The 24,405-nt window shown below is 43.7% G+C and overlaps 1 protein-coding gene across 3 annotated transcripts in view; it reads left to right on the top strand.

Annotated features, from left to right (window-relative positions):
• The first annotated feature begins 18,073 nt into the window (after positions 1-18,073).
• The window catches only part of LOC121282931 (anoctamin-9-like), a 165,997-nt gene continuing 159,665 nt past the window's right edge, over positions 18,074-24,405 (top strand). For 2 of the 3 annotated variants that reach the window (XM_041196753.1, XM_041196754.1), the window contains exon 1: positions 18,164-18,428. In XM_041196753.1, the coding sequence (XP_041052687.1) occupies positions 18,369-18,428 (60 nt within the window). In that variant the 5' untranslated portion in view covers positions 18,164-18,368. The other variant, XM_041196751.1, reaches the window with a different exon arrangement.

Here is a 24,405-nt window from a genome sequence, read left to right as displayed (position 1 = left end):
AACAAGTTGATGTAAGGAAAAAGGAAAGTGAAAATCAGGAAATGAAGGGGGGAACAAAGTCGAAACAGAGAGGTGTCCGCCATTAGACACAGGCCCAGCAACATGGGTTAGTAGTTAGCCACACCCACAAACAATTATATAACAATGTGAGATATGAGTTGACTCAGTAATCCTCCATGTTGAACACCACTTGGAGGAAGCACAGAGGGTGGCAAGGGCGCAGAATGTACTCTGGGTGGGGGACTTCAATATCCACCACCCAGAGTGGCATAGTAGCACCACCCCTGACCGAGCTGGCCGAGTCCTAAAGGACATAGCTGCTAGACTGGGTCTGCAGCAGGTGATGAGGGAACCAATAAGATGGAAAAACATACTTGACCTCATCATCACCAAACCTCCTGCCACAGATGCTTCTGTCCATGACAGTATCAGTAGGAGTGGCCACCGCACGGTCATTGTGGAGACGAAGTCCCGCCTTCACATTGAGGATACGCTCCATTGTGTTGTGTGGCACAACCACCTTGCTAAATGGGATAGATTTCGAACAGATCTAGCAACTCAAGATGGGCATCCATGAGGCACTGCAGGCCATCAGCAGCAGCAGAGTTGTACTCAAATGCAGTGTGTAACCTCATGGTCCGGAATATCCCCCACTCTACCATTACCATCAAGCCAGGGCATCAACACTGGTTCAATGAAGATTGCAGGAGGGCATGCCAAGAGCTGCACCAGGCATACCTAAAAATGAGGTGTCAACCTGGTGAAGCTATGACACAGGACTACTTGCATGCCAAGCAGCATAAGCAGCAAGTAGTGGACAGAGCTAAGCGATCCCACAACCAACAGATCAGGTCAAAGCTCTGCCGTCCTGCCACATCCAGTTTTGAAGGGTGGTGGACAATTAAACTACTCTTTGGAGGAGGAGGCTACACAGATATCCCCATCCTCAAAGATAGAGGAACCCAGCACATCAGTGCAAAAGATAAGGCTGAAGCACTGGTTACAATCTTCAGCCAGAAGTGCTGAGTGGCTGATCCATCTTGGCCTCCTCCAGAGGTCCCCAGCATCACAGGTGCAAATCTTCGGCCAATTCAATTCGCTCAACGTGATATCAAGAAACGCCTGAAGGCACTGGATAGTGCAAAAGCTATGGGTCCTGACAACATTCTAGCAATAGTGCTGAAGACTTGAGCTCCAGAACTTGCTGCGCCCCTAGTCAAGCTGTTCCAGTACAGCTACAACACTGGCATCTACCCAGCTATGTGGAAAATTGCCCAGATATGTCCTGTACAGAAAAAGCAGGGCAAATCCAACCCAGCCAATTACTGCCCCATCAGTCTACCCTTGATCATCAGTAAAGTAATGGAAGGGGTCATCAACAGTGCTATCAAGCGACACTTGCTTAACAATAACCTGCTTACTGAGGCCCAGTTTGGGTTCCGCCAGGGCCACTCAGCTCCTGACCTCATTACAGCCTTGGTTCAAACATGGACAAAAGAGCTGATCTCCAGAGGTCAGGTGAGAGTTACTGCCCTTGACATCAAGGCCGCATTTGACCGAGTGTGGCATCAAGGAGCCCAAGCAAAACTGGAGTCAATGGGAATTAGGGAGAAAACTCTCCGCTGTTTGGAGTCATACATAGCATAAAGGAAGATGTTTGTGATTGTTGGAGGCCATTCATCTCAGCTCCAGGACATCACGGCAGGAGTTCCTCAGGATAGTGCCCTTGGCCCAACCCTTTTCAGCTACTTCATCGAAGACCTTCCTTCCATCAGAAGATCAGAAGTGGGGATGTTCACTGATGATTTCACAATGCTCAGCAGCATTCAAGACTCCTCAGATACTGAAGCAGTCCATGTCCAAATGCAGCAAGACCTGGACAATATTCAAGTTTGGACTGACAAGTGGCAAATAACATTCATGCCACACAAGTGCCATGCAATAACCATCTTCAACAAGAGAGAATCTAACCACCGTCCCTTGACATTCAATGACATTACCATCAATGAATCCCCAACTATCAACATCCTGGGCCTTAACCATTGATCAGTAACTCACCTCCTGACTCCCCAAAGCTTGTCCACCATCTACAAGGCACAAGTCAGGAATGTGATGGAATACTAAGACAAAAGCAGAATTAACTGGAAAAACTCAGCAGGTCTGGCAGCATCGGCGGAGAAGAAAAGAGTTGACGTTTCGAGTCCTCATGACCCTTCGACAGAACTTGAGTGAATCCAAGAAAGGGGTGAAATATAAGCTGGTTTAAGGTGTGTGTGGGGGGGGGGGGGGCGGGTTTGGGTGGGGGGAGAAAAGTGGAGGGGGTTGGTGTGGTTGTAGGGACAAACAAGCAGTAATAGAAGCAGATCATCAAAAGATGTCACAGACAACAGAACAAAAGAACACATAGGTGTTAAAGTTGGTGATATTATCTAAACGAATGTGCTAATTAAGAATGGATGGTAGGGCGCTCAAGGTATAGCTCTAGTGGGGGTGGGGGGAGCATAAAAGATTTAAAAATATTTAAAAATAATGGAAATAGGTGGGAAAAGAAAAATCTATATAATTTATTGGAAAAAACAAAAGGAAGGGGGAAGAAACAAAAAGGGGGTGGGGATGGAGGAGGGAGCTCAAGACCTAAAGTTGTTGACTTCAATATTCAGTCCGGAAGGCTGTAAAGTGCCTAGTCAGAAGATGAGGTGTTGTTCCTCCAGTTTGCGTTGGGCTTCACTGGAACAATGCAGCAAGCCAAGGACAGACATGTGGGCAAGAGAGCAGGGTGGAGTGTTAAAATGGCAAGCGACAGGGAGGTTTGGGTCATTCTTGCGGACAGACCGCAGGTGTTCTGCAAAGCGGTCGCCCAGTTTATGTTTGGTCTCTCCAATGTAGAGGAGACCACCTGCGGTCTGTCCGCAAGAATGACCCAAACCTCCCTGTCGCTTGCAGAGACCAAGAGCTTCCTGCCATCTCAGCTGACCTGAAAAAGAGAAGAAATAAAGAAAGGAAAGAAGACTACTGTCAGCAAATGATGGATGTCTGTCACCCTTACCACCTCAAGCTGCAGTGATCAGCCACATCCGTTTGGCCCTTCTCCGGGATTGGTAAACCCCTCTCAACTGTAATGGGTTGTATATTTTTTCTAATTAATTAATGCACCATATCTAATTTGTTGCTTCTTATATAATTACTTACAAATAGTCGACTGCCTATCTTGGGTATCTGTGGCCCCCAAATCCGAAATCTTAATCAAAGTTGTTGCTGGTGTTCCTTCTAACCAACAGTGCAGATAGAGAACTTTTGCCTAACCATCTTTTTCATTTTTTTGTGATTATCGTATTTGAGCCTTCTGATTACTCTTTCACCTTCACTTTCTCTTTTCCTTTACATCTTTTCTATCTCTATCACACTTCCATCTGTCTCTCACACCTCTTTTCCTAAGTATGCCGCTGTTTTCCTTTTGTTTTTCTTTCCTGTTTCCCTCACTTCCTTTTGTTGTCACTCTGTCACGTTACCCCCATCCTTTCCTTTGAAGCCTCTCACACATCCTCTTTGATGTGTTTTTTTTCCCTTTTGTTTCTCTATCTTCCTTCCCCTGTGTCTGTTTAAGGTTCATCCAGATCTCACACCAATAGGTTACTGTTATTTTTATTTTGAGTACCACCTTAGCTGCTGCATAGAAAGCACCACAGGGACACTGGCATTCTCCCTCTCTTCTTCCTACCACCTGCACTGTTACAAGCTCAAAGACTTAAATCTTTCTAGCATAGTGTCTTTATTGAATTGAATGTATCATTGCTGCCTCCAGACATTCCCTCATGGCAGAGGTCACATGACTATGGCAAGCCAGGTAGGGCACTTAGTAATGCTTGTATTTCAAAACCCAAACATCCCCCTTTTCATAATGAACAATTTTGCATGCGCTATCATGTGTAACTGTGAGTTACCCAAGTTATCCCCTGTACCACAACTGTTCCGATGCATTAACAAATTGTTCATTATTCTCATCAGTCTCTGCACATGCATTGCAAACATAGTTTTTAAATCATGCAGGTCTCTTAATGGTATGCATGCGCATTGTCATTGGCTATTCATCAGATGATGGTCCTTCTCCTGGGAATGTCGTTCCCATGGCACTTGTTGTTTGATCTTTTTATTCTTCACTGTGATCTTACATTATAATATGATTTTCTTTTTGGACACTCCTAGATATTTTGTTTTTTTCGCAATTTATGCTCAGATCATACTTCTTACTTTCACTCACTATATACAAAATCTTTTGCAATTTCTCTTCAAAGTTGGCAATAACTGTGTCATCAATGTATCTTATATTATTAAACCTCCAAATAATGATCCAGGAATGTCTTCAATCTCTCCAAGAATATTTTCACTATACAAACTGAACAAATCTGGGGAGAAAATACACCCGTGTCTGACCCCTCTTTTAATATTCACAAAATTGCTTAGATCATTCTCAATTTTTACAGCTGCAGTTTGTTCCCAATAAAGATTTCTTATCATTCTAAGATCTTTGCCATTAAGGTCAAGGGACTATAATATGTTAATCAGTTCTTCATGTTTCACCTTATCAAATGCCTTCCCAGAATCCACAAATCACATAAAAACATATTATTTCATCTCTATGGTTCTCCCTGATATATTGTGTAACATAAAAATAGAATTTCTTGTTCCTCTCTCTTCTACAAAACCACACTGAAGAGCTGAAATTTCTGGCTTTATCTTTCTCTTGGCCCTATTCATCAGTACTCAAAGAAGGATCTTAGTAATGTGACTCATCAGCCTGACTTCACATTCGATTGCTCCGGGCTTTTTTGGGAAATGCAATAAATAAAAGGTGTGGCTATGGGTACCCGCATGGGTCCCAGCTATGCCTGTCTCTTTATGGGGTATGTGGAACATTCCTTGTTCCAGTCCTACTCCAGTCCCCTCCCACAACTCTTTCTCCAGTACGTCGATGATTAATTCGGTGCTGCTTCATGTTCTTGTCTGGACCTGGAAAAATTTATTAATTTTGCTTCTAATTTCCACCCCTCCATCATTTTCACATGGTCCATCTCTGACACTTCCCTTCCATTCCTTGACTTCTCTGTCTCATTTTCTGGTGATAGACTGTCCACCAATATCCATTACAAGCCTACCGACTCCCACAGCTACCTCGACTACAGCTCCTCACACCCCGCTTCCTGTAAGGACTCCATCCCATTCTCTCAGTTCCTTTGCCTCCGTCGCATCTGTTCTGATAATGCCACTTTCAAAAACAGTTCCTCTGACATGTCTTTCTTTTTCCTTAACAGGTTTTCCCCCCACGGTGGTTGACAAGGCCCTCAACCAGGTCCGGCCCATCTCCTGCGCATGCGCCCTCACACCTTCCTCTCCCTCCCAGAAACCTGATAGGGTCCCCCTTGTCCTCACTTGTTACCCCACCAGCCACCGCGTTCAAAGGATCATCCTCCGCCATTTCCGCCAACTCCAGCATGATGCCACCACCAAACACATCTTTCCTTCACCCCTCTGGCAGCATTCCGCAGGGATTGTTCCATCCGGGACACCCTGGGTCCACTCCTCCATCACCCCTACACCTCAACCCCCTCCCCTGGCACTTTCCCATGCAACCGCAGAAGGTGCAACACCTGCCCCTTTACTTCCCCTCTCCTCACCGTCCAAGTGCCCAAACACTCCTTTCAAGTGAAGCAGCATTTCACTTGCACTTCCCTCAATTTAGTCTACTGCATTTGTTGCTCCCAATGCGGTTTCCTCTACATTGGAGAGACCAAATGCAGACTGGGTGACCGCTTTGCAGAACACCATTGGTCTGTCCGGAAGCATGACCCAGACCTCCCTGTCGCTGGCCATTTCAACACTCCATCCTGCTCTCATGCCCACATATCCGTCTTTGGCTTGCTGCATTGTTTCAGTGAAGCTCAACACAAACTGGAGGAACAGCACCTCATCTTCCGACTAGGCACTTTACAGCCTTCCGGACTGAATATTGAGTTCAACAATTTTAAATCATGAACTCTCTCCTCCATCCCCACTCCCTTTCCGATTCCCCCCCTTTTTTCCCAATAATTTGTATAGATTTTTCTTTTCCCATCTATTTCCATTAATTTTAAATGTATTTCCATCCATTGTTTTATTTCTACCTTTTAGCCTTTTTTGATTTCTTCACCCCACCCCACCCCCACTAGGGCTATCTGTACCTTACATGACCTGCTTTCTACCCTTAATTAGCACATTCCTTAGATAATATCACCATCTTCAGCACCTCTTTGTCCTTTTGTCTGTGACATCTTTTGGTTATCTCCACCTATCACTGGCCCTCTATCTAGCTCTACTTGTGTCCCCCCCCCCCCCCCCCCCCCCCCCATTAAACTAGCTTATATTTCAACCCTCTCTTCTATTTTTACTTAGTTTTGTTGAAGGGTCATTTGGCTTCGAAACGTTAACTGTGTTCCTCTCCACAGATGCTGCCAGACCTGCTGAGTTTTTCCAGGTTTTTTTGTTTTTGTTTTGGATTTCCAGCATCCGCAATTTTTTGCTTTTATCTTAGTGCAACATCGCAAAGTTCTGAAGCATTTAAGGTCACACAATCAAACTGTATATGATTGGGATGTTTGAGAGTCCATGGCATAAGCGAAAGTATTGGAAAGTGTATAAAATGTGAGTTATACATGAAAGAACTTAATTCTCAAGCATGCCATAACAATTTATAACCACTGGATTACTTTTGAAGTGCAATTAGTAGGCAAATACTAGAATCAATTAACAAACATCAAGTTTGTGACTGACCAGATAAACTTTTCCTGATGATATTAAATGAAGAAGGAATATTGTTCAGAGAACTCTTTACTCATCTTTGGCTAGTGTTGGCTTAAATTACATACTAAATTCTGTTGTAGGCCTGACTTGAATGCAAGAATGCTACCAAATGAGCAAAGCACAAAGAGCTAGCACAAGAATGATAGATCAAATATGCCCCCTTCTGTGCTTTATGACTATAGGCCAGGCTGATACATATTATAATGTCATTATACTGCCACAGGCAGCTGTAAATGGGAATTTTTCACTGGACTTTATAGCCTTCACTTTATATCTGTCCTTTTATCAAAAAGAAAAGCACAAGCATAATCCTCCTTCATTTAATATAATCAGGAAAAGTTTATCTGGTCAGTCACAAATTTGATGTGTGTTAATTGATTCTAGTATTTGCCTACTAATTGCACCTCAAAAGTAATCCAGTGGTTATAAATTGTTATGGCATGCTTGAGAATTAAGTTCTTTCATGTATAACTCACACATTTTATACACTTTCCAATACTTTCCCTTATGCCATGCACTCTCAAACATCCCAATCATATACAGTTTGATTGTGTGACCTTAAATGCTTCAGAACTTTGAGATGTTGCACTAAGATAAAAGCAAAAAACTGCGGATGCTGGAAATCCAAAACAAAAACAAAAAAACCTGGATCTGTTTACAACAAAATAGTATGAAAATTACCATGCATGAAATTGAAGCCATACATGTATTTCTTAAACATCTATAAATGGGGAGATTTCTGTGGGATGGAGCTTATGTTGCATTGTCAAAATATCTGGAGTGAGTTTATCCTATAGGGGTCCCACATTAATGTTTGTTTTCGAGTCTGCATTCAGTTAAGGCCCTCTGTAATTGCCTCTGGTCTCAGCATCAGGAATAATGTTAGGTTAGTAGGCCAAAGCACCTTGGTTATTTCAATGTTCACTGTGTCTACTGAAGGCACTAACCCCTACTGTTTGGAGCCCATCACCCCTGAACAACAAGTTGTGGCAAGATCCAATCCTTGTAGCACATTCCAGCAGAGGTTAGGATGAAGTCAGAGCTGGAATTTGAGCTGATTTCCCCAGATGGTGTAGTGGTGTTGTTGCTGGAGTAGTAATCCAGAGACCCAGGGTAATGCTCTGGGGATCTGGGTTTGAATCCTGCCACAGCAGGTGGTGGAATTGAATTCAATAAAAATCTGGAATTAAAAGTCTAGTGATGACCATGATGTTAGTTGTACTAGGCTGCACTCCCTCTTTATAGTTACCTGAAAGACGTTTTACTTCTGTTTTGTTTGCACTTCAGCCCTACGCTCCAGATCTATGGGCAGCCGGTGTGGAGGGGGTTGCGGAGGGAGGAGAACTTCCTTGTGAACCTGTTCCGAGGCCTGGCCAAGTTAGCTGTCAACAGGTCCAGGCAGTGGGCGACCAAGAGGGTCGTCTAGCCCGACTGTCTGCCCCTTTTCAGCAGCTATGTTCACGGCTCGGTGTCCCTGGAGAGGGAGCACACAGTGTACACCAGCACCATCGAGGCCTACTATGCCCAGTGGGCACCGCAGGGGCTGGGGTGCTTTACTGAACCCTCGAATCACATTTTAATTTGATGTTTCCTTTAACATTAGTTTTCCCTTTTGCAGTACCCCTTTAAGGGGCTGCTTCTTACTTTGTCCCTCATTTTCTGTAAATTAGTTTATTTCGTTACTCAAAAAAGAAGAGTAAAAACCCACCTGGTTCACTAATGCCCTTTAGGGAAGGAAATCTGTCGTCCTTACCTGGTCTAGCCCACATCTGACTGAAGACCCACAAGCAATGTGTTTGATTCTTAATGCCCTCTGAAATGGCCCAGCAAGCCACTCAGTTGTACCAAACTGCTACAAGGTCACAAAAAAGGAATGAAACTGGACGGACCACCCAGCATTGACCTAGGCACCAGAAATCACAACTGCAAACTCAGCCCCGTCGACCCTGCAAAGTCCTCCTTACTAACATCTGGGTGCCAAACAGGTAGTGCTGAAATTGGGAGAGCTGTCTCATAGACAAATCAAGCAACAGCCTGACATAGTCATACTCAAGGAAACATGTCTTACAGATAATGTCCCAGACACCATCATGTCCTGTCCCACTGGCAGGATAGGCCAGCAGAGATGGTGGCATAGTGGTATACAATCGGGAGAGAGTTGCTCTGGGAGTCCTCAACATCGACTCCTGATCCCATGAAGTCTCATGGCATCAGATCAAACATGGGCAAGGAAACCTCCTGCTGATTATCATGTACCACCCTCCCTCAGCTGATGAATCAGTGCTCCTCCATGTTAAACACCATTTGGAGGAAGCACTGATGGGGGCAAGGGCACAGAATGTACTCTGGGTGGGAAACTTCAATGTCCATCGCTAAGACTAGTTTGGTATCATCACTACTGACTGAGCTGGCCGAGTCCCAAATGACATAGCTACTAGACTGGGTCTGCGGCAGATGGTGAGGGAACCATCAAGAGGGAAAAACATACTTAACCTCATCCTCACCAACGTGCCTGCCGCAGATGCATCTGTCCATGATAGTATCAGTAGGAATGACCACAGTATCGGTAGGAGTGACCGTCACACAGTCCTTGTGGAGATGAAGTCACGCCTTCACATTGAGGATACCCTCCATCGTATTGTGTGGCACTACCACTGTGCTAAATGGGATAGATTTTGAACAGATCTAGCAACTCAAGATGGGCATCCATGAGGCACTGTGGGCCATCAACAGCAGCAGACTTGTACTCAAACTCAATCTATAACCTCACAGCCCGGCATGTCCCCCACTCTACCATTACCATCAAGCCAGGGGATCAACCCTGGTTCAATGAAGAGTACAGAGGGCATGCCAGGAGCAGCACCAGGCATACCTAAAAATGAGGTGTCAACCTGGTGAAGCTACAACACGGGACTACTTACATACCAAACAGCATCAGCAGCAAGTACTAGACAGAGCTAAGTGATCCCACAATCAACAGATCAGATCTAAGCTCTGCAGTACTGCCACATATAGTCATGAATGGTGGTGGACAATTAAATAACTCACCAGAGAGGAGGCTCCACATTTATCCCCATCCTCAATGATGGAGGAGCCCAGCACATCAGTGCAAAAGATAATGCTGAAACATTTATTACAATCTTCAGCCAGAAGTGCCGAGCAAAACTGGAGTCAATGGGAATCAGGGGGAAAACTCTCCGCTGGTTGGAATTATACCTAGCACAAAGGAAGATGGTTGTAGTTGTTGGAGGTCAGTAATTTCAGCTCCAAGACATAACTGCAGGAGTTCCTCAGGGTAGTGTCCTCGGCCCAACCATCTTCAGTTGCTTCATCAATGACCTTCCTTCCATCATAAGGTCAGAAGTGGAGATGTTTGCTGGTGATTGCTCAATGTTCAGCACCATTTGTGACTCCTCAGATACTGAAGCAGTCCATGTCCAAATGCAGCAAGGCCAGGACAATATCCAGGCTTGGGCTGATGAGTGGCAAGTAACATTTGCACCACACAAGTGTTACACAAGAGAGAAGCCAACCATTGAACCTTGATATTCAATGGCATTCCCATCACTGAATTCCACCCCCATCAACATCCAGGGGGTTACCATTGACCAGAAACTGAACTGGACTAGCCATATAAATACTTTGGCTAAAGAGCAGGTCAGAGGCTAGGAATTGTGCAAGGAGTAACTTACCTCTTGACTCCCCAAAGCCTGTCCACCATCTACAAGGCACAAGCCAGGAGTGTGATGGAATACTCCCCACTTGCCTGGATGAATGCAGCTCTTACAACACTGAAGAAGCTTGACACCATCTAGACAAAGCAGCCCGCTTGATTGGAACCACATCCACAAACATTCACTCCCTCCACCACTGACGCACAGTAGCAACAGTGTGTACCATCTACAAGATGCACTGTAGGAATTCACCAAGGCTTCTTCGACAGCACCTTCCAAACCAACAACCACTACCATCTAGATGGACAAGGGCAGCGGATAGATGGGAATATCACCACCTGGAAGTTCCCCTCCAAGTCAATCACCATCCTGACTTGGAAATATAATCACCGTTCCTTCACCATCGCTGGGTAAAAATCCTGAAACTGCCTTCCTAACAGCACTGTGGGTGTACCTGCACCACAGGGACCGCAGCAGTTCAAAAAGACAGCTCACCACCACCTTCTCAAGTGCAACTAGGGATGGGCAATAAATGTTAGACCAGCCAGCAAAGCCCACATCCCATGAATGAATTATGAAAAAACAGGGCTCAAAGCACTAGTGGTGCTCGGACTCACCTCACTCCTCCCCCCAGTGACTGGTTTACAACTGGTTCAAACACATCTGTTTTAGGACCATTAAAGTGGATTCAGGTCACACATGAATCAGAATCTCATGACTCAGGACTTTAACACTACCCCATCTGTAAATTTATTTTTCCAACTTTATTTCCTATGCTATCAATTATTTTGATATAATTTATTATTATAATATAGGTTATATAATTTCTCCCAAGACATCTATTTTACATTGTGTTTGCACCAGGCTCTAGTAAATGATCCAAGTGGTGATTAACCTGCATACTGTTACCAGCATAGCCAGCTATACTGGCAGTATAGGTAACACTGATCCAATGTACATTTCTAAGGAAGAATATAAGCCTAAGCAAGTGCAAACTGATTTCCCCTCAGCTTGGAGGGAGTGGAAGGATCATTGTCATACCCAGCTACTATCAAGCTGACTTTTAATTGACTAATGCAGACCACACAAGGAACTGAGGACTTTCCTGGTCTTGTATATTTCAGGTCTTTGAAGTAAATTGCTCAGCCCATTATTGTCCATTCGCACCTGTACCAAAAAGAGGTATTGAAGAAACTTGTACATCAATAATTCTAGCATTGAGTAGTTATTTGATAATGGCAATGTCAAAGCATTTTAAAAGACAAATGGCTCTTAAATCTTCCCTGCTTAAACATTGATCTTCCCAAGAATATTACGTCCATTTCTGTTCTGTTTTTTTGTCACTCCTTTCTGAAGCATTTAAGTCTGAACAAGCTGCTTTTAACATTTATTAATTTAATACTTCAATGTTTATGGCCCGCCAGATATAATGTTAAGTAACGGTATTAGAAAGGCCCACATTAACCAAATACCAACTGGGTTGGCATGCTGCTTAATTAGATGAGGGACAGGTGACACAAAAACCTAATTCCAGCCAGCTAAATTTGAGCTCCCTGTAGATTTGCAAAAAAAGCTAGAGATGATATAACTGAACTTTTGCAGTTGTTCTTTCAATCAACTTTAGATTTGATGCAGAAATAAGAGGTTGGAGTGGCAACAGTAGAAGAGAAAAGGAGCACAAACCTGTTTGAATACAGTTCCACAGCCAGTGACGGGGAGATGATTACACCAAGGACTAGTAGTGTGATGTAGATATAAGTAGGAGAGGAGTGTTATCTTCAACGTCTCTTCCTGGTTCCCATGTTAGCTGCCAGTTAATGGTTCTTTCTTAAGGTACTGTTCACGATCTTTCAAATTTGTCACATGAACATATATATGAACAAGGAGCAGGAGTATGCCATTCGGGCCCTCACGCCTGCTCTGCCATTTAATAAGATCATGGCTGAACTGATAGTAACTTCAAATCTGCATCCTGTCTATCCCTGATAACCTATCATCCCTTGCTTACCAAGAATCTATCCACCTGTGTCTTAAAAATACTCAAAGGCTTTGCTTCCACTGGCTTTTCAGGAAGACAATTCCAAAGACTCATGGCCCTCAGAAATTTTTTTTTGCCTGGTCTCTGTTTTAAATGGGTGACCTCTTATTTTTAAACAGTGACCCCTAGTTCTAGATTCTCCCACAAGAGGAAACATCCTTTCCACATCCACCCTTCAAGTCCCCTCAGGATCTTATATGTTTCAATCAAGTTGTCTCTTACTCTTCTAAACTCCAGCGGATACAAGCCTAGCCTGTCCAACCTTTCCTCAAAAGACAACCTGCCAATTCCAGGTAATAGTTTGGTAAACCTTCTCTGAACTGCTTCCAATGCATTTACATCCATCCTTAAATAATGTGGCCAATACTGTGCACAGTCCTCCAAATGTGTCTCACTAGTGTTCTGTATGCCTGAAGCATAACCTCCCTATTTTTGTTTCACTTCCCCTTGCAATAAATGATAACATTCTATTAGCTTTCCTAGTTACTTGCTGTACCTGCATACCAGCCTTTTGCGATTCTTGCACTAAGACACCCAGATCCCTTTGCATCTCAGAGGGATCATCACTCCTCTCCTCAAAAGAGGACCCCTCTGTACTTGCCAACTACTGCCCCATCTCCAAATTTTCTTTCCTCTCCAAAGTCCTTGGAAATATTGTCACCTCCCAAATCTCTGCCCATTTTTCCCAGAACTCCATGTCTGACTCACATTGACACCCCTGACACAGTACTGAAACTCTTATCAAAGTCGCAAATGGCATTCCAAGTTACTGTGAAAAAGACAAACTATTCCTTTTCATCCTTCTCGACCTGTCTACAGCTTTTGAAATGGTTGACCACATCATTCTTTTCCAATGCCTCCCCACTTCTGTTCAGCTGAGTGGGACTGCAAACGTCTGATTCCAATCTTATCTATCCAGTCATAGCCACAGAATCACCTGCAATTCTTCTCTTCCTGCTCCTGCACTCTGGTTTCCTCCAAGAAAGTATACTGGGCCCCCTCCAATTTCTCATCTACATGCTGCTTCTCGGCAACATCGTCCATAATCACAGTATCAGTTTCCACACATACTCCGTAGACGCCCAGTTCTCTCTCATCACCACCTCTTTTGACCCCTCCATGGTTTTTAAATTGGGAAGACAAAAACCATTGTCTTCAGTCCTCATGACAAGTTCCCTTCCCTAGCTGCTGACCCTATCTCTCTTCCTCACAACTGTCTGAAGCTGAACCAGACTTTTCCCAACTTTGATGTCATATTTGACTCTGAGATGAGCTTCCAACTATATATCCATGCCTATATCCACCTTCATAACATCACCCAACTCCTCCCCACCTCAACTCATCTGCTAGTGAAACCCTCATCCATTTGTTACCTCTAGATGTACTTATTCCAATGCATTCCTGGATGAACTCCCATTTTCTACCCTCTGTTGAGATAAGCCAAAACTCTGCTGCCCATGTCCTGGTACCCAGCAAATCCCATTCATCCATCACCCTTGTGCTTATGACTTAAATGTTAGTTAAGCAATGCCCGGATTTTAAAATTCTCATCCTTGTTTTCAGATCCCTCCATGGCATCACCCCTCCCTATCTCTGTAATATCCTCCAGCCCCACATCAGAAATATCTGCACTCCTTTATTCTGGCTTCTTGAGCATCCCAATTTTAATCACTCCACCATTGTTGGCCATGCTCCTGTGAAGTGCCTTGGGATGTTTATTGTTGTTATTTGGGCAGAAGAACTGAGTAGAGCACTGGGTGTATTTTCTAACTGGATGAACATACTCTTACTTGATTCACATACTCCACAGTGCTGTCTTCACACTCCTTCCTCCTTAGGTGCTAACTGTAGCTCAGTTGTAGCACTCTGACCTCTGACAGATAGTTGTGGGTTCAAGTCCCAATCCACGCCAACACTCGAACACAAAATCTATGCTGACCAATGTAATACTGAGGGAGTGTTGCACTGTCAGAGGAGCTACTTTTTGGATGGAATGTTAAACCAGGACCTTATCTGCTCCCTCAGGTAGATGTAAAAGATTCTATGGCACCTATTGAGCCACGTGCAAATTACAAGTGCTCACTCAGCTTGCCACTTGCAGTAATTATCCGGTATTGAGGATTGTTAGCCATTAACTGCCACTGTAGGCAGTTTTTGTTAACTAACTTGTAGGATCTTTTACAGCCTTGTAGATGGTGGACAGGCTTTGGGGAATCAGGAGCTGAGTTACCCATTACACGATTCCTAGCCTCTGACCTGCTCTTGCAGCCACAATATTTAAATGGCTAGTCCAGTTCAGTTTCTGGTCAATGATAACCTTTTAAGTCAAAAGGTTAAACTAAATTTCAATTTGAAACTACTCACACTACCTACTGGAGTCGCACACTCACCTAACAAACATTGAGCAACAATTATAAGGTGCCCAATTAAAGCTACCAGATGTTATTAGATTGCTGCTATGCGACCATATTGAGTTGAGTGAATTGAGTGGTTCTGAGGTTTGTTCATTTCTGAAACTGAAGATGGTTGATGAGAAGAAACCAGCTCCCAAGAAGGGAGCCAAGAAAGCCTTAAGGAAACTGGCAGCAAAGGGCAGCAAGAAGCGGCGAAGGTCGAGGAAAGAGAGTTACTCCGTCTACTTCTACAAATTGATGAAGTAGATTCACCCCGACACCGGCATCTCCTCCAAAGCCATGAGCATCATGAACTCGTTCGTGAACGATATTTTTGAGCGCATTGCGGGTGAGGCTTCCCACCTGGCCCATTACAACAAGTGCAGCACCATCAGCTCCCGGGAGATCCAGACCGCTGTGTGCCTGCTGCTGCCCCGGGAACTGGCCATGCACACCGTGTTGGAAGGGACAAGTACACCAGCTCCAAGTTAAACTCCACAATGGGCTGAAAAACATCCCTCAGGACAAAATATCACTCTAAGTGTGGTCATTGAGATTCATAGAGATACAGTAGGTGTCCAGTGGCACCAAATGGTTGCAGAGGGCTTCAAGTGAACCTTCAAGTGGACATTGTCTGACCTATTTCCCATTTTACTAGGACATGCACATGGCCTTGAAATAGTGGTCAACAGTCAAAGTGGCACTCCCTGGTCCTGAGGATGATGGTGTTAACTAGGACAGGAGGACATTTTTCTTTTATTCATTCACAGTAGTGGGCTCTGCTGGCTGGGCCAGCATTTATTGCCCATCCCTAGTTGCCCTTGAGAAGGTGGTGGTGAGTTGCCTTCTTGAACCGCTGCAGTCCATGTGGTGTAGGTACACCTGCAGTGCTGTTAGGGAGTTCCAGGATTTTGACCCAGCAACAGTGAAGGAATGATGATACATTTCCAAGTCAGGATGGTGAGTGGCTTGGAGGGAAACTTCCAGGTAGTGGTGTTCCCATCTATTGCTGCCCTTGTCCTTCTAGGTGGTAGTGGTCGTGGGTTTGGAAGGTGCTGTCTAAGGAGCCTTGGTGAATTCCTGCAGTGCTACTGTGTGTCAGTAGTGGAGGGAGTGAATGTTTGTGGATGTGGTGCCAATCAAGCAGACTGCATTGTCCTGGACGATATCCAGCTTCTGCAGTGTTGTAGGAGCTGCACTCATCCAGGCATGTGGGGAGTATTCCATCACATTCCTGACTTGTGCCTTGTAGATGATGGACAGGCTTTGGGGAGTCAGAGGGTGAGTTACCCATTGCACGATTCCTAGCCTCTGACCTGCTCTTGCAGCCACAATATTTAAATGGCTAGTCCACTTCAGTTTCTGGTCAATGGTAACCCCCAGGACGTTGATAATGGGAGATTCAGTGATGGTAATGCCATTGAACATCAAGGGCCAATGGTTGGATTCTCTCTTCTTGGAGATGGTCATTGCCTGACACTTATGTGGTGCGAACGTTACTTGCCACTTGTCAGCCCAAGCCTGGATATTGTCCAGATCTTGCTGCATTTGGACATGGACTGCTTCAGTATCTGGAGTCGTGAACTGTGCTGAACATTGTGCAATTATCAGCGAACATCCCCACTTCTGACCTTGTGATGGAAGGAAAGTCATTGATGAAGCAGATGAAGATGGTTGGGCCTAGGACACTACCCTGAGGAACCCCTGCAGTGATGTCCTGGAATTGAGATGACTGACTTCCAACAACCACAACCACCTTTCTTTGTGCTAGGTATGACTCCAACCAGCGGAGAGTTTTCCCCCTGATTCCCATTGACTCCAGTTTTGCCAGGGCTCCTTGATGCCACTCTCAGTCAAATGTGGCCTTGATCGCAAGGGTAGTCACTCCCACCTCACCTCAAAAGTTCAGCTCTTTTGTCCATGTTTGAACCAAAGCTGTACTGAGGTCAGGAGCTGAGTGCCCTGGCGGAACCCAAACTGGGCATCAGTGAGCAGGTTATTGCTAAGCAAGTCCTGCTTGATAGCATGACCCTTTTCATTACTTTACTGATGATTGAGAGTAGACTGTTGGGGCGGTAATTGGCTGGGTTGGATTTGTCCTACCTTCTGTGCACAGGACATACCTGGGCACAGTCAGATCTTTCTATTGCAACCAATGTAAAAGCTTTAGGACCTTGTCAGAAAAGAAAACACCCTGTAAGTTGAAATATTTTATTTTACAGGGGTCAGTATCCAAGAATTAGAACTGGTTTTAATCCTTCTAAATTTTCCTGGGCAACTATTCTAGTAAGTGAGCTGGAACCATCCAAACTGTCCAACTTTAATTCAGAGCTTTGGAGGGTTCTGGTGCAGGGAAATTTTCCATCGGAAGCCCAAACTTCCTGGGAAATTCCCACGCAGTCAGTGAGTACGGATTTCTAAGGGATTCCTCCAGCGCATCTTGTTGGGGGCGGGTGGGAAGTGCTGGGCCATTCTGCTTTGGCATGACTGAGAAGTTGTGAAACCTGGGCACAGGCGGAACAGGATTGGAAGGAAAGGGTAAGTAAAGTAAGCTCAAATAGCGAGAAGAAATAGAAAGGATGGGGAAAGCAGAAGGGAGAGAGAAGGAATTAAGAAAAATGCATGAGAAATAGGCAAAAGGAGGGTTGGTGCAAGGGACAGCAAGGTATTTGTCCAGTCGGGGTCGGGTGTCTGCAGCCTATTTGCCCTTGAGTCCTTATGGAGCGGGAAAGAGTCTGCTGAATGACTGAGGCAAAACATCGTGGGGCAAATCGGGGAAATGAGGCAAGAAAGGGATGGGAAGAAAGAGGGTGTGGAGCAGAGAAAATATGGGGAGTTCGATCGGGAATCACAGTGCAGGCTTATTTGGCAGCTGGGTATACAGGTGAGCTATCTGCAAATACTTTAGCAGCTCGACCTGGTTCTGGTGATTTTTGATTTTAAATTCTCTGTTCTAGTACTTAAGCAGACGGTTCCTTGACAATAAATGAACCCAAATTCGTAACGGTGGTAAGAATTTCCCTGATTGTCACAGTGTCGTATTAAATGACTTGTGATAATTCCCTGGCTATTTTTGGAGAAGTCCTGAGCGTTTTAATTTGCTGGTGCTCCAAGGACCTGCAACATTGGGATCAGTGACATCACTACTTCTGGTACCTATTCGAGCCTGGAATGAGGAAGTTGTAGCTGGGAGTTTGGGAACAACGAATGTTTAGTAAGCATTTCTCAGTAATTGCGAGGCTGCCCACAGCGACCAAGAAAGCTCCGAGGCGGGGGTTCGGTTATTCTGGGCACTGGGAAAGATGTACCAGGAAAAGTGAATCCTGCTGAGTTTTCCCAACATTTTCTGTTTCTATTCCAGGACGCGGTCGAGCACTTTCAGGTTACTAACGACGCGGAACTGGCTGGCAATCAGCAGGATTCAAACTTATGTGGAACTTTGAGAAAAGTTTTCGTCGCACGAGATTGCAGTCAGAGATCATGCAGCAGGTAAATATTTAAATTGCTTCGGTTATATTCCGTCTTCGGTTAGCTTTCTTGTCGCAGAACAGTGGTTCACCACCTCTACCACAGGACCCTCGAGTTTGCAGAAAGTTTACGGCAAAAAATAATTAAGGGTAAAACAGGAACTTTGAACGTATTTACGCGGGAGACAATTGAAGCACTTGCTTTCAATTTCACTTGGTGTAACGCCTTTTAGCAAAATTAAATTGCAATCAAGTATGAAAATTAGTTTCAGTGTTACCATCCCAAACAGGGCACCCCCGAAATGTCGACTGCAGTTGTGGATGGTAAGAACTGATTTACTGGGAGGCTTTGGGAAGAGCAACATGAATGGCTCTGGGACTGGAGGTAGTCGTGCCTGAAACTGGAGTCTGGAGGGTAGATTTCTCTGGTCCTATTAACCGAGGAACATTGGATCATCTATGCAAACTAGATATCGGAAAACTAGACTAGGCATGCATTTTTAAGGGCGCTTAATTTAAATAAATGGAAAATCAACAGGGTTTCCTCCTCACCCAATTACTACGCCCAGGCAATTCAGTCAGCAGGATGAAGGACTGCAAACAGTATCCTTATGGAATATGATGCTTAACGTTCGGCTAAAATCCCTCCGTTTGCTATTCTAATAGTGCTATTAACTATCAAGATAGTTTCTGATGAAGAAAGCTGTTCAGCGCCTTTGATTTAATCCTTCCAGAAAACCATCTCTCCATTGAGCTTCCAAAATAAGGCCAATGCTCCAGCCTCAACCACCCTACCTGATAGCCCAGATCTAGCTGTTGGTCACCTTCTACAATAATACATTTTAAATAAATAGTTAACATTCCTTTTAAAAAATTGGATAAAAGCATTTCTTAGGTCTGCAATAAGTATTTGTAGTTTTTAATATCTGAAAAATCATAGTTCATAAAATATATTGCAAATTAGCTCAACTTGTTTTCATTGGGAACATGGAACATCATTCAGGTCCTTAAATATTGAGCCTGGATGATATGGATGTAAACAGTGATGCGGATTGTGAAAACAGAGCTGGAGGACACTGATTTAAATTAATGAGCCTCAAGCAAGACTAGAGATTAGAATAATTTTAATTCCCACAATGGATGATATGTGGAACCAACTCTTAGTGAAAGTCACTCCTAAGTGTCAAAAGAAGCTTGATAAATATTTGGTAGGGAAGGGGATGAAGGGATAGATGTAGCTTGAGGGAACATGAGCAGGATTTCCAACATCATTGCAGGTGGATTGTATGATGGCTGGTAGTGGACCAGCACCTATTATAAACCCTGCTCAATTCCTTGCTTCATTTTCAAAATAAAAAGTATATGGCTGAGCTAAGTATATGGCTGATCCATTAGCTTCTGCTCAAGGTGGAAAGTTCTGCCCAGTGGCTTCATTGCTGCAGGGTATAGAGTTGGTGTTCACAGTAGAAGTCAGTGGGATAAGGTTGATAAATGTGTGAGGATGGATAAAATTTTGGAGTTTTGTTTGCTCACCTTTGGGAATTGGGACTATTTATGCAGAAGGTTGTATGGAAGGGTAGATTGTCTATTGCACTCACTCCTTCCACATGCAATGTGCTAAATTCCTTCATGCTTTCCTATGCTGGTTCCCGGCCTTGTTGCTTGTGATTAAACTGCACAATAACAATAACTTATATAATGCCTTTAACATAAAATCCCATCCCAAAGCGATTCACAGGAGCATTATAAAACAAAATATGACACCAAGTCACATAAAGAAATATTAGGACAGATGACCAAAAGCTTGGTCAAAGAGGTAGGTTTTCAGGGATGTCTTAAAGAGGAAAGTGAGGCAGAGAGGTGCAGGGAGACAAATCCTAAAGCCTAGGCCTGAGGCAACTGAAGGCACGGGCACCAAGTGTGGAGTGATTAAAATCAGGGATGCTCAAGAGACCAGAATTAGATGAGTGCAGAGGCTGTGGGATGACGGAGATCACAGAGATAGGAAGGGGCAAGGCCATGGAGGATCTGAAGATGAAATTTTTCAAATCAAGATGTTATTTGACTGGGAGCCAACTTAGAGTAGTAAGTACAGGGGCAATAGGTGAACAGGACTTCATGAGATTTGGGACATGGACAGCAGAGTATTGGTGACCTCAAATTTGTGGAGAGCTGAATGTGGCAGCCAGGAATGGGTTGGAATACTCAAGTCTATAGGGTAACAAAGGGATGAATAAGCAGCAGATAAGCTGAGACAGAGGTGAAGTTGTGTGCTGTTGCATAGTTGTAAATAGATGGTCTCAATGAGGGCACAAATATGTAGCTGGAAGCTCATCACAGGGTCAAATAGTTAATAATCTGTTTGGCCTCAGACAGAGGGATGGAATTGGTGTCCAAGGAATGGAGTTTAAAGCAGGCACCAAAAACAATGGCTTCAGCCTTCCCAATACTTAATTAGAGGAAATTACTGCTGAACAGTACTGAATGCCAGATAAGCAGTCTGATAATTCGGCAACAATGGAGAAATCAAGACAGGTGGTGATGAGTTAGAGCCGGGTGTCAGCAGCCTTCAGGTGAATACTAATGCTGTGCCTTTGAATGATGTCACTAAGGGAGAGATAGGAGGGTGTCCAAGGGTAGATCCTTGTGGGACACCAGAAATAACAATGCGGGTGCAGGAACTGAAGCCATTGCAAGTGATGCTCTGGCTATGATTAGATAGATAAGAACGGAACCAGGTGAGAGCAATCCCACCCAGCTGGATGACAGTGGAGAGAAATTGGCAGAGAATTGTATGGTCAACAGTTTCAAAGTCTGCCGATAGGTAGAGAAGGATGAGGAGGTATACTTTACCATTACCAATCACATAGGATATTGTTTGTGACTTTAATAAAAGATGTTCTGGTACTGTGGCAGGAGTGGAAACCTATTTGGAGGGATTCAAACATAGATCTCTGGGCAGAATAAAGACACATTTGGGAATTGACATTTAAAGTCTTTGGAGAGGCAAGGGAGGTTAGAGATGGGGTGATAGTTTTCAAAAAAATGGGGTCATGCGTTTTTTGGTAAAGCGCAAAGTATGCATATACTATGAGAAACATCTCCTTGAATGTTTTGGCATGAAGTGGAGTCAAGTGGAATGCGCCCCCTCAATTTTATATGCCTTATCATGCAATATTTTGCTGAGATTTCGCAGCTCTCTTTCAATATCTTTAATCAGTTTATCAAAAAAATAAATAAATAGAAATATAACAAATAGTTACACTGGCAATAGAAGGAACATTCAAAATAAGAAGCCAACTTTTGGAGCGTGCTAGTTCGGGAGGGTTCAACAACAATTTTCATTTATATGATTCTTCTTGTATTGAACACACACTTTTCAGAGAAGAGAATGAATTGGACATCAAGTGGAATGAAATGAATAGATAAATTGGTGTTAAAGGATGGGGCTGAGAAAAGCCTTCACTGAGCTTCTGAAAGTGGTTAGAGTGGTGAAAGATAAATTTGAGGGATATTTGAAGGCTGTTCTGGAAGGTAGAACCAAATTGACTTAAGAGTAGTTAAACAACTTAGTAAACAAAAGGAGTAAGGAATAGGCAAATGCCAGAGGAGTCAAGGATATAAGCAGGGACATGGGACTGAATGAGATCTTTGAAGTAGGATTGGGCAAGGCTGCACATGTAAGTGAGAATAAAGGTACTGCAATTGATTCGGAGCCACAAGGAAACTAGCAGAACTTGAGTGGGTAAAGATATATGCTGTATCATTCTAAATGAGCTGCATTTTGTAGAATGTGTAATCAAGAGACAAGTTGCAGCAGGTTAAAGAAGTCAAGTTCCAAAGTAATAAATGTATAAATAAGAGTCCTCACAATATTATGGAGGGGGAGATAGGAAAGGCAACAACCAACTTTGTGATGGTAGAAAAGGGTAATCTTAATGATGGAGCAGATATGAAGGAGAAACTCAGGTCAAGATCAAGCATATCATCAAAGGTCATACAAACAGTGAAGAGGAATATATTAAAGATAATATGGGAAGGGAAAGAGAATCCATTGGACAATATGTTTGTCATTGTTGGGACAGGTATGAACGTAAGCAGAAGAAACAAGTGCCATAAAGGTGAACTGCTAAGGAAAAATGATTGAGGATGATAGAATTATAAACAATTTCAAAAGCAAAAAAGAGGGCAAGAAAAATGAGAAAGGACTGAAAGCAGTGATCAGTCACAGAATGGTATTCATGCCTCTGACAAAAGCAGCATCTGTGTTGTGGGTGGGGTAGAAATCAAACCGAGTGGTTTCAGTAAGGGAGTGGTTTCAGTAAGGGAGTGGTTTCAGTAAGGGAGTGGTTTCAGTAAGGGAGTGGTTTCAGTAAGGGAGTGGTTTCAGTAAGGGAGTGGTTTCAGTAAGGGAGTGGTTTCAGTAAGGGAGTGGTTTCAGTAAGGGAGTGGTTTCAGTAAGGGAGTGGTTTCAGTATGGGAGTAGTAGGAGTGAGTGGTGCATCCTTGAGAAACAACAGCACGCCCTTGGACTTTGGAATAAAAGAGATTTATTACACTGTGATAATTACAGAGGATTGAGGCTTAAAAAGTCCTTTTTTTAAGGAAGTGATATCAACTTTTAATAATTCCAAAAGGCACCTTATCTCTCCCAAATGATACCTTATCTCTCCCAAAGGGCACTGACCTCTTCCAAATGTGTCCCAGTACCATATCCAACAAGGTACCTCATCTCTCCAAAAGGCTATCCTACTTCTCCAAAGAACTCTGTTAAGTTTAGATGTTCTCCTGCTAGGTCTAATGTGCACAAGTCATATTTCCCACTCCCTCCTTGCAAAAATCATATCAGATTGATGACAGCTGCATCTAATGTTGCCTCCATGAACCACAGATGTCCAAAGTTCAACCCACCTCTGTTCCCCCCCAAACCCCACCACCCCCCTTCGAAAATAGTGGGAGCTGAGTTTGGTTGAGGGATTTCCGGATTCGGGCTTCCGGTTCCACTTTTGTAAAGACAGAGAACCTCTCCGTCTGCGTGAAAATTCAGGCCAGTAATTCTTGTTTCTTAACTAAGATCTTCAAATTGACATCCAATAAAATTGGCCTTTCTCAAAGCCTGGAAAAGATAAACCAGAATTTTGAATATATGGGCAATCAAATTTAGAAAGCAACTTGCAACCTTGTGCAAATGAGCCCAGTCAAACAGCATTGTTTCAAATTTGAATTCTTTCTCTCCAGTTTGTGACAAACAAAACCTTTGCTGTCAAAATAATGGTGAGGCAAATGGTGTTCATCATTACTTATGTGCAAAGGCTACAGTGTCTAAAGCTGAGGGCAGGTGCGTGGTTAAACTCACAAATCCAAAGCTTGCTGTCTGAGATGTGCTGCTCCACTTTTATCTTCGAAAATGGCATCCTGCTGGCTGGCACACCATTGAAATACATTGAAGGGCATGAAGCTGCTATATTTGCATTGAACTTGCCACGGAAAGCTAAGTTTTGTTCATTGAAAAGCACCCTTTTAACATGTTAAGTATTAATTACTGCCGAACAACACTGGTACTGAAAATTAACTCTCACCAGTGTGGAGTGTAATTTCTTCAGCTTTCTAATTGTTGGGAGATTTTAAAATTGTAGAAATTTAAATTTTCTGTTCTTTTTCTCTCTCTTGATCCAACCTTTTTTTCATAAGGACATAAACGTAACATAAGAAATAGGAACAGGAGTAGGCCACTCAGCCCCTCGAGCCTGCTCTGCCATTCAATAATATGATGTGGCCTTAACTCCGCTGTCCTCCATAACCCTTGACTCCCTTGTAAATCAAAAATCTATCTAACTCAGCCTTGAATATATTCAATGACCCAGCTCCAACTACTCTCTGGGGTGCAGAATTCTGAAGATGAACGACCTTCTGAGGGAAAGAATTCCTCCTCATCCCTGTCTTAAATGGGCGACCCCTTATTTTGAAACTGCCCTGTAATTTTAGATTCCTCCATGAGG

The sequence above is a fragment of the Carcharodon carcharias genome, chromosome 10 (genome assembly GCF_017639515.1).
Source record: "Carcharodon carcharias isolate sCarCar2 chromosome 10, sCarCar2.pri, whole genome shotgun sequence".
In the NCBI taxonomy this organism is placed as follows: Eukaryota; Metazoa; Chordata; class Chondrichthyes; order Lamniformes; family Lamnidae; genus Carcharodon; species Carcharodon carcharias.
This window is presented reverse-complemented; position numbering and strand designations above follow the sequence as displayed.